At 35.4% G+C, this 11,170-nt stretch overlaps 1 protein-coding gene across 1 annotated transcript in view; it reads right to left on the reverse strand.

Moving 5' to 3' along the window:
• Nucleotides 1–11,170, reverse strand: part of LOC106468782 (radial spoke head protein 6 homolog A-like) — a gene marked incomplete at its 5' end in the record, with an annotated part of 38,119 nt that overhangs the window by 6,184 nt on the left and 20,765 nt on the right. Inside the window, 3 exons of the mRNA XM_013929223.1 lie at nucleotides 6,258–6,375; nucleotides 6,646–6,793; nucleotides 8,390–8,492. Coding sequence (XP_013784677.1) covers nucleotides 6,258–6,375; nucleotides 6,646–6,793; nucleotides 8,390–8,492 — 369 coding nt within the window. The remainder of the gene's footprint in view (nucleotides 1–6,257; nucleotides 6,376–6,645; nucleotides 6,794–8,389; nucleotides 8,493–11,170) is intronic.

The following is an 11,170-nucleotide window of genomic DNA, read 5'->3' on the forward strand; positions in this document are numbered from 1 at the left end:
ATGCCTTTCGGGCTTAGTAATGCTCCAGAAACATTTGAGAGGCTGATGGAAATAGTACTGGAAGGCCTACAATGGAGGATAGCCCTAGTGTACCTGGATGATGTCATTGTGTTTGCAGCAACATTTGATGAGGAAGTATTCAAGTGTTTGAAAGCAGCAAACCTCAAACTCCATCCCAAGATGTGCCACATGTTCCAGAAAGAGGTGCTTTACTTGGGTCACATTGTAAGTGAACATGGTGTGCAAACTGATCCTGACAATGTGAAAGGAGTGCATGATTGGCCAACACCAGACAATGTGGGAGAGTTGAGAAGTTTCTTGGGACTCTGTACCTATCATCGGAAATTTGTGAAGGACTTTGCAACTATAGCTGCTCCACTACATGATTTGACCCAAAAAAGGTCAGAAGTTTGAATAGACAGTTTCTTGCCAGCATGCTCTCAAGACATTGTGAGAAAAATTGGCCTCAGCTCCACTTTTAAAGCTTCCAGACCCCTCACTGCCATACATACTGGATTGTAATGCTAGTAATGTCGGAATTGGAGGAGTGATGTCTCAGAAAGTGGGCGAAAACGAACATGTGGTGGCCTACTTCAGTAGGGTCCTGAGTAGACCAGAGAGGAACTACTGTGTAACACATAGGGAACTTCTTGCTATAGTAAAAAGTCTGACATATTTGTATCCTTACCACTATGACTCCAGGTTTACCATCAGGACAGTCCATGCTGTATTACGCTGGTTAAGATCATTAAAGAACCCAGAGGGACATCTGGCACGTTGGATTAGAAAGATAGACTAGTATAATTATGATAATGAATACAGAGAAGGAAAATCTCATGGAAATGCCGATGGACTGAGCCAAAGACCCTGCAAAAATGACTGCAGACATTGCTGCAAAAAGAGAGGTTGAAATAACCAGGTGCCATCAAACTGAAGTCAAAGTGACTGAAGGAGTTGATGATGGTGAATTGGAACCAGGTATAGATATTAAAGCAGAGCAGGAGAAAGACAAAATTTGAAGCCAATAATTGATTTTCTACAAGCAAGTGTTTTGCACCCTGCTTGGGAGAAGGTGTCTAACTTAAGCCCTGTGACAAAGAACTATTGGGCACAATGGGACCAGTTGAAGCTTGAAGATCGTATTTTTGTCTGGAGATGGGAAACTGCAGATGGGAAAGTGACGACCTGGCAAACGGTTATAGCGAGAAAATTATGGGATGTTGTGCTGCATCAATTCCATGATAGTTTAACAGGAGGACATGTCGGAGTTAAGAAGACATTGAGTCACCTACTGCAGAGATTTTACTGGATAGGTTTGAGGCAAGATGTGGAAAAATGGTGCAGGACCTGCAGTACATGTTGTGCAAAAAGAGAGCACCCAAGCATAATGGGCATGCTCCAATGAAGTTATGTCAAGTTGGTTCACCAATGGAAAGAGTAGCCATTGACATTGCTGGTCCATTGCCCCGAACTCATGCTGGAAACAAGTACATTTGTGTGGTGATGGATTATTTCACCAAGTGGCGTGAGGCATATGCAATACCAAATCAGGAAGCTACAACTGTAGCTTTGGCCATTAGTGATTTCTTCTTTGGGTTTTGTATACCATACGAACTGCATTCAGATCAAGGCCGTAACTATGAATCAGCTGTGTTCCAAGAATGCTACAAGTTATTTAGCATACGAAAGACCAGGACAATGCAACTTCACCCACAGTCTGATGGGATGGTAGAAAAGTACAATTGGACACTGGGACTGGAATTGGCAAAGTTTTGCAATAGCCCCCAAGATGACTGGGATGTCTTACTCCCTCCACTGCTGATGGCCTATAGAACAGCAGAGCATGAAGCCACTGGATACACTCCAGCAAAGCTGATATTTGGTCGGAACTTCGTTTGCCAGTGGACCTGATAACAGGATGCCCACCTTACGAAGAGTTGTCTGAAAATGTGCCAGATTTCGTGAAAGTGTTATCTGAAAGGATGGATGATATTCATCATCAAGTGCATTCAAACTTAAAAACGTCTGCTCATGCTATGAAGCTATGTTATGATAAGAGATCTACTGAAGTCAGCTTTGTACCAAGAGACAAGGTGTGGTTGTATAATCCCAAGAAGACCAAAGGGAAGTATTCTTCATGGGAAGGCCCATATGACATAGTGGATCATCTCTCAGACGTGACTTTCCGAATAAATTGTGGTCAGTGAGATAAGCCAAAGGTAGTGCATGCCAACAGGCTTTGGCATTATTACAGTCCAGGATATTTCAGTTGGAATGAAGCGAACAACAGAACAAATGATGCTGCTGAAGAGTTGTCACCTCAAAAAGCCACTGTTGAAGAAGAAACTCTACCCAGTTTTGAGGAGGGAAACTGTGAAGCCCTTAATGAGGTTACTACCACTGATGTGACTGCTACTAATAATGGGACATTTCCTAGTGAAGCAGATGAATCCCCACGTAAAACAGAAGCCAATAAGACAGATACCAGTACGGAAGAAGATACGTCCTGTAAAATTAAGAGACTTCGTTGTATTTTAATTTTGTGTTTGTAAATTCTGTACATTTAATTGTTATCGTTAATTATTTATTCGTTTAATGAAAGTGGCTTTTGTTCAGGACGACCAATACTAAGGAAAGGGCAGTGTTACGACAGCGGAAGTCGCGTGACACTGCTAGAGCATGCGTGAATGAGTTTCTCGAATTATCAGGGAACTCCACGAATTTTGGCGAAGCCTCTTTGTTAGCATATAAGGTTGGTGAGAAAAGACAGCGGATACGATGATGAGTGTATAGTTAAGCAAACAGTAGTTACGGTTTTTTGAATAATAAAGTGTGTGTTTTGTACTCGTCGAGAGCGAAGTTATCGAGATTGTGAATCCCTGTGATTTATAGTGTGTATTATAAAAGTGTTAAGTTGAAAGTGACGAGAAACGTACTAACTGTGGAATTACTGTGTACTAAAGTTTTTATCGAGGAAGAATAAACTGGTTTAATAAAGAAAGGCCTTGTATTGCTTAAGTTCCTCGGAAAGAATTTCTACCGGAAATTAACAAACAAGCAGATACGCAACATTACCACCTCGAAACAGAAAACATTCTGTTAAACATACAGAATACCTCTATACGTAAACGACAAACAGCTTACCACCTAGTAACTCTAACTGAGTCAATCTAGCAAGCTTTTAACCGGAAACAAGTAGTAGTAGGAGGAGTATTTTTAGATGTCAAGCGTACCTTTGATTCCATTTGGCATAACGCCCTATTATAAAAGTTATCTAAAATAAAGTTGCCATTAATCTTTATCTGTTGGATATTCAACTTCTTAGCAAATAAAGTTGCTAAAGTTAAAAGAAATAATGAAGTTTCAAACCCGTTCGAATTACGAGCGGGTGTCCCACATACATCAGTCATTAGTCTGTTACTTTACATTTTATTTGTGAATGATATACCATTTCCCGAATTGTATGGCACACACGCGTCAAAGCACACTGATGACGTCGCGGTTTGGAGCACGTCAAATAACCCGTTGGCTGCTGCATGTAAGGTTCAGACTTCCTTAAATATAACCATAGACTGGTGTGATAACCCCCAAAAACTCAGGCTATAATATTTACAGGGGTTTCAAACGTAAAAGGAAAAATGATATCTCACGTTCAATTAAAACTCTATGATACCCAAATCATTTTAATAAAAAGCGTTTAATTTTTAGTTATTACCTTTAACTCAAATTTAACATGGAATATACACACAAAAGACATCTGTACTAGAATGAGTCCGAGGCTTTGTTATCTCAGGAAAATCGGGGGATTTCAAAAAGGATGCAACTCAGACACCATTATACATATATACAAAATATACGCTAACACGTAGTTAACACCTGCACCATTGTACATATATACAAAATGTACATCAGACTTGTTGCTGAATACGGCAGCATGGTTTTATGTAATGTCAGAAAATCTATTAAAAATTACAGATACAACAAAATGCTGCCTTACGAATAGCCTACAGATTATATATATATATATATATATATTCCCCTCACTTATCTTAAAACTGTCAATAGCATTCTAGCTATTAAAGATAGAATACGTAAGTTAGCAACAGCCGTTTACAAAAACACTAAACAATTCACAAACCTGTCCAGTACTCCCGAAACATGGCCCACCCACATGTTTGCTTTAACCTAATTAACTCCGTTTAATGTTTACGTGTACTACCTGTAATAACCAATTTGTATTTTAGTTTCAGCTCAGGCACTACTTGGATAGTTTTGGAGTCCAAATAGTGAAAGTGGGTTTTTTCGGGGTACTTCCATTTTCCTCCCGCATCTAAATTATGGGTATATGTGTGTATACGTTGTAACGAATTTATTGTTATGTATTGATTTTTTATATGAACGTTGTTTATATTGAATTTGTATTTAAAAATATGCGTAATTTATAGTGTCAGATATGTATTGCGTGTAACGAATTTGTTATATATATTTATTTTAATGACAATGTTTGTTGGGATTGAGCTTATATGTAAAAACGTGTCTAGATTACAGTGTTAGTTACATATGGCAAAACTCTCGCCAATTCTCCAAGGTTGTAGAATATTCATGAACGCAAGAATCGACAATATATCCACTTCCGTAACCGGTTAAATGTAGCTCAGTATTGTTGAGAAAATCTTTCCATTGCCTATAAAAGGCAATGTGCCAAAAACAAAAAAATAGCATATAAGTCTGATAGGAACCCGTTATGACCGTGTACGCTATAAACCGTGACTTTGCTAACCCTTATCAACTGGAAAATATACGACATTTGACCAGGAACAGTTATAAATTTCGAATGTCAGTGGATTCTCATCGGATGTTAGTATCTTTCCGAAAGTATTACTGAATTCTCATCGAACATTAGTGGTTTTATGAAAATATTATCTTTCTTCGACGGTCCAACAATTCAGTGTCTGATAAAGCTAGCTAGCTTCTCAGCAATTGTACATATATCGAATTCAAGTTAACTCGCTAGATATCAAGGAGACTCTGAACTAGAAAGAAGATTCTATGTTGTTTGTAAGTTAGTGAAATTGTTGTTTCTAAAACTTTGTTTGTGGTAATTATTCGTAATAATTGTTGTTGTAAATTGTACTGTTGTATATATATATATTAAAATGTATTTGTGTGAAAAACGAAAATGGTTTGTGTCAATCTTATTGGCAAATAGCGTAAATGAAATAAAATATCGGCTTGACGCAGTGGCTGAATAAGAAGAGAGCAAGTGTGCCATTGGTAGTTCCCATGATATGGTGTGAGCCCAAAGATCATCTAACTGACTGTTATTTTTGGCTGAGTAATGTTTCTGGATATTCAGGCAAAACTAAACAATACATCAATTATCCAGATATTACATCTGTATTGAAACCAGTATCTCTTGAGAATGGTCTTCCAGTGCCACATCCAACAGTGACTTGGGAAACAGAAGAGTTATTCTGCGAAGAAGACAGAGAATAATCTTCATCCTCTTCATCTAGTAATTCTATTCTTGTGGTACCTTAACATAAACTAACTCATCTGATCACACAAGAAGAGTTAAATGATCTGATTCATGACTTGTCTCTATCAAAGCAGCATGGGGTACTTTTGGCTCTTGTTTACAGCAATGGAATATATAATAATGAAGTATAAAATCTTATTATCAGCAATGCTTTTTTAAACTGGAATTGCTTTTATGTACTGTCTTGAACATTCTTAAATGCAATTTTGATTGAACAAATAAATATATTAAAGACAAAGTTATTTTCACGATAGATAAGGATATTTTGATAAAATCTATCCTAACTCTAAAACAACAGTAATTTTCAACATGATTTTTGTAATCAGCATTAGCAAGTTACTCAGAAACAGGTGCATGTTTTTTAGTAGCAGAAAAGTTTGTTGTTGTTATTACCCGGTGTAACCAGTGGATTTCCTCAAACATTTTTTATCAAATTGATTTTTTCAGCATATCTTAGACACCACACTACAACAGAAAAACTTGATTTACATTTGAGAACTCAAGTATACTCTAATTCTGAAATATTAAATAGGTTTTATTAGACAAGTTTTGTTCATAAATATCCGAATTTAGTGAATAAATACACACAATTGTTTGTCAGAACTGCTATCGATTACAAGCATTTTAGTATTGATCAAACTTCTCTAAAGTGACTTTTATGCAGTTAAGAAACGTTGATTTATTTCATATCTTCAGAATTTTACTTTGTTAGACTTACTTTCCATCGCTGATTGTGTAAGCTCCTGGCCACAAGTTAGATCTTAAAACCGCGACAGCAGAGGTTGGCAGCAAGCGAGAACTTAGGTATGGCGTCCATGGAGGAGTTCTGTCCAGCGCTAGAAAATTACACAATCATTTCACATCTTTAACGGATAAAAAGCTGATCTAATACATAGATCTCTGCTGATTTCAGGAGATTCGAAAACCGTATTCTAAAAATGGTCATTAAATTGTAACATACTAATTCTTGCACACTTAACTTTCAAATTTATTAATATAAATAAATGTAGAGGAAATTAAAAAGACGATTTTTAACGTTAAATTTCCTGATTGTAATCTAGAAGTATGGTTATTCCTAAGACGTTGGAGATATAATTTTGATTTACCAACGTCCTCAGACAGTGGTGTAAGCAGAGGTGGCCCGATTTCGCGTTCAGATGAATCTGATTCTTCCAATTCTTCAGATTCTTCACCTTCAGATTCTTCAGAATTTTTACCATCTCTTTTCTCAGACATGTACCTCGTACACCGACCCTTTTTAAAACACAGGAAATAAAACTTATTAACAGATCAAATAAACTGATAAGTACATCAAAACTGTTCTCTTCACTCCATTTTAAGGAATTTTTTGTACTATGCACACAGATATATGTACTTAGGGAAGACATGTAAGGAACATACAAATAACGCTTCACTGATAAAACTCAAAGATGAAAAACATCTGTTTTAAAACATTAAAATTAACCATGAATAAAGGATAAGTGTTTTACAACAGCCCATAAATTAGTTTAAGTTGAAAATAATACAGAAACTAGTTAAGCTACACAACTTAGTACTTAAAAAATACTCATTAAATCAGGCAAGTTAGTCTTAATGCAAATTTTTGTATAAGTTTGGCAACTCAGTATTAATACAACAAAATCACCAAGTTAGGCATCTCTGTACTAACACAAGAAGTTACTCTGTTAGACAATTAAGTGCAGTTGTAAAAACTAACGAAGTTAAGTTACCCAGTACTACTGTAAGAAAACCCCAAAATAGGTAACTCAGTACTAATGCAATAAATCATTGTCAGAATATAAAAATATGTTCTTCGCCAATTGTCAAAACTTAAAGACTTTTAGTTATGTTTTTTAATAGTATAAATATATACTATGTTGTTGGGCTTAGGATTCTTCTATGGTAGGTGTCTGCGACTTGTTAGCGATAAATTCAACGATGAATAAACAGCACGCACTTTACTTGATTTCAAAATAATATATATATTCAGAACAATTTAACGTATGTACAATAATTTATTCAACTCTATAGATATTATGGACATATGATAAATACTATATATGTACTTCTCTCTTTCTTGTCAAATATCCATTTAGGTCTGTTCAATTACCTTAGAATTTCAGTTGACAAGCCGAACTATCTTCTCTATTTCTATCGCACTAGTAATTCTCTGTGATTCACTTACAATTGTAGCGCGAGTTACCGTAATCGTTTGGTCTTCTTTCTTTTGAAGATCCTCTGCTCCTTTTGTCAAAGTGTACCCAGGCTGATTCAATTACTTTAGAACCATGCTTTGACGGAATGAAATTAATTTCTTGTCTTCTTTTCTACTGTTAGTTTCACTCTAACATATTAAACGTTAGGCCTGTGTAGTTAACTTCACACCAACTTTATTCTATTTTCCTATTATCTGACTGCTGCTTCCCGCTCGTTTCACGCTATTTATATCTATATTATCTAATCGTCTGTCTACCTTCTATATTCTCGACGTGAATATATTGCACGGACATTCGATATTCTCAACATCAGTGAATTATTAACAAAACTTCCTACAATCATCTGCTTTGAACTCTTATTATAACAAAAACTAAACAATAATACAAGATCACTCGCAAAACTAAATTAATCAGTACCTTTTGAAGGAAAAGTCTTTTATATCATGACAATCATCAAGTTAAGAAAGTTAGTACTAATGCAAGTTAGACATCTCTGTACTAAAGCGAGAAGACACCAAGTAAGACATGTCAGTACTAATGGAAAAAGAATACTATTTTAGGCAACTCATTGTGGAAAACAATAGTTTGTTTTCATATTTTCAGTACATAATAAGCAATTCTTGCTAATACATACCTGTGGTAGAATATGTTGTGCATGATGTACCCAAGAAGACAGTTCTTGGCTAATTAAGTCTTCCAAGCTTATTGGTTCATACTCTGAATTCTCTATAATGCGAGTTGGAACTGAAAAAACACACTAAATTTACATACGAATATTGTGGTGCCATTGACTTAATGCTGAAATATGTTTACACTTGTACACCTGAAATGTTCTTTGGATCATCATTCACTAATTTAAGTAGCCTGATGCTTTCACCTTTGTAAAAAAAAAAAAAGTGTTGTAGAGTTATTCATTTAACTTAATACTGAAATATTTTCAAAGTTGTACATCTACATATCCGTACTCTATGCATCACTTATCTAATCTTAGATTAATACTTTCACACTTTTACAACACTACTATAGTGTGAATAATGTATTGGATTTAAACACTGTAATGTTTTAACTCTTTTGCATCTGGATATCATATTGAATCATTAATTCGTTTGAAATAAATAGATCTGGTAACCCTTCAGCAACTTAATTCAAAACACATAATGTCATTCAAAACAGTTTCAATAAAACCTGTTATAATTGAACACGTAAAGAAATAGAATATTTCTTAATGTTTTGTTTGGACAATTTTAAACTTGTTCAGTTCTCTCACGTGTAATGAGTCAAGTATTACACAATCTTTGTTAACTCTTGTTCATATTTCTGTTTTATCTTAACAGAAATGGCTTGTGTAGTAAAATCTCACTATTGATTGTTCCATTAATATGTCACTTTTTATACGAAAATTTGTATAGGTATAATTAGCCTTCAAAGTAACTTAATAATAAAAATATACGTAAAACTTAATACATATAACGCAAAATTAAGAGATGACAATAGCAATTTTTAGAAGGCTGAAGTACAAACCTCTGTAGTGGAAGGAGAACAAATGATAAATACTTTTATTATATATGTTAGGCGCGATCATAGGGTTCGGCCCATCTCAGAATGGTACAGCTCTTTCTAGCGGCTACATAATCGCGCACAAACCTCGCACACAAAGTTATAAAACACTACTAGTATGATCGTTGAATCGATATTAAGATGAAGCAGGGAAATTATAATATTTCCAAACCCGATACTAATGTTCATAGTTTGTTTAACAGCACCTATCCTGTTATCCCTAACCCTTCCCAAAAAAATGGTTCTGGTTATGGACGATTTTAATTGTTAATATTACATTTATTACAAAAATATTTTTCTCAATTTGGCTGTCTTAAGATCGCGCAACCCATGAGAATATTTAGCTAACTACTCATTAAATCGCAGTAGGCTATGCAAAGTTTAATGTATTATTTTGTTGTTTTTCCTTAATCGAAAGTGTTCAAAAAAAAAGAAAATGTTTGTGTTTGTTTGCTTGTTGAATTTTGCACAAAGCTACTCTAGAGCTATGTGCGCTAGCGGTCTCTATAGCTAGTCAACACCACCCATCGCAAACTCTTGGGCTACTTTTATTCAACGAGAAGTGGGATTTACCCTCTCATTATAGCGCCCCCACAGCTAAAAGGTCGAGCATTATCGGTGAAGGGGTTCGAACAGTTGATCATGAAAGTGATAAATGTGGAGCGATAAAAAAATGGGAATGGTTGTGGCGTATATTCCATTGAAATTGCTGTTGTACTTTTGCATGAGCCAACTCAAATTATTTTCTGAAACCAAAAGTCATCTAGCACAGAGTTATGACTTGGGGAACCTTTTCCTGAAGAAGTGATATAGTGCAGTACGCACGTATGTAGGACTTCACTGAAGAGCTTTGTTGTTACTGTAGATGAACTGAAAACGGCAAGCTGATTTGGATGTGTGATGGCTGTGACCAATTGTTTCACATGGAGTGTCAAAATGTGAACAAGAGACCAAAGAGCTTGGAGATGTATATACTATTGTATCAAGTGAAAATCTTAGATCCCTGCTGAGAAACAAATAAGAATTTTATGTAATAAACAAAAAATATTTCACCATATATTTTGATTTTCATATACGTATCTGCTGAATTGTAAGATGGTAAGAAAATACATGTAAGGAATATTGTCGTGTTTCTGTTGTACAAGCTTCAAATTTTCCGGTTTCACGATTCATATTTGAAGCAATTACATAATAGTAACAAATACACTCACAGAGAAATAACGTAATCAAAGAAGCAACAATATCATTACCTCTCTTTCTTATCATTTTGTTTAAATGAAAATCGAAGTAATACATTAACCTGTGGATTGTCCATTACAGCAATGTAATTCTCTCTCTCTCTCTTTTATTATTATCATTATTATTTTGGATTAAAGAAAACTCTGCATGGTCCACTGCGAGCACGTGATTAGTCACCTAAATCTTATGGGTTGCGCGATCTTAGGATATCTGATTGAGAGCAATGTTTTTATAATCAACGCAATATTAACGGCTAAAAGCAGTCACAACCACATCATTTTGAGGGAAAAAAAGAACAAAATCCACATACTTAAACTAACTATGAACTAGAGCAACGGATTTTCAATATAATCATTTTTCTGAACCACCACGATATCGGTTCAAAGATTTGGAGATGGTCACATTAGCAATACTTTGTAACTTTATGAGCAAAATGTGTGTACGATCATTCAATCGCTGGAAATCGCAACGCCATCTGGAGATGCATGCGAAACTGGTAGAAAGCGCGGCATTATTTTGTGATCATGCAATTCAATGTTGATGTGTGTAAGGTTTTGCAATACCTGAAACGCTCAACTCCATCTCGAGGTGGTTCGAATCCTGTGATCGAGTGTAACAC

The sequence above is a fragment of the Limulus polyphemus genome, unplaced genomic scaffold, assembly GCF_000517525.1.
Source record: "Limulus polyphemus unplaced genomic scaffold, Limulus_polyphemus-2.1.2 Scaffold3161, whole genome shotgun sequence".
Classification (NCBI taxonomy): Eukaryota; Metazoa; Arthropoda; class Merostomata; order Xiphosura; family Limulidae; genus Limulus; species Limulus polyphemus.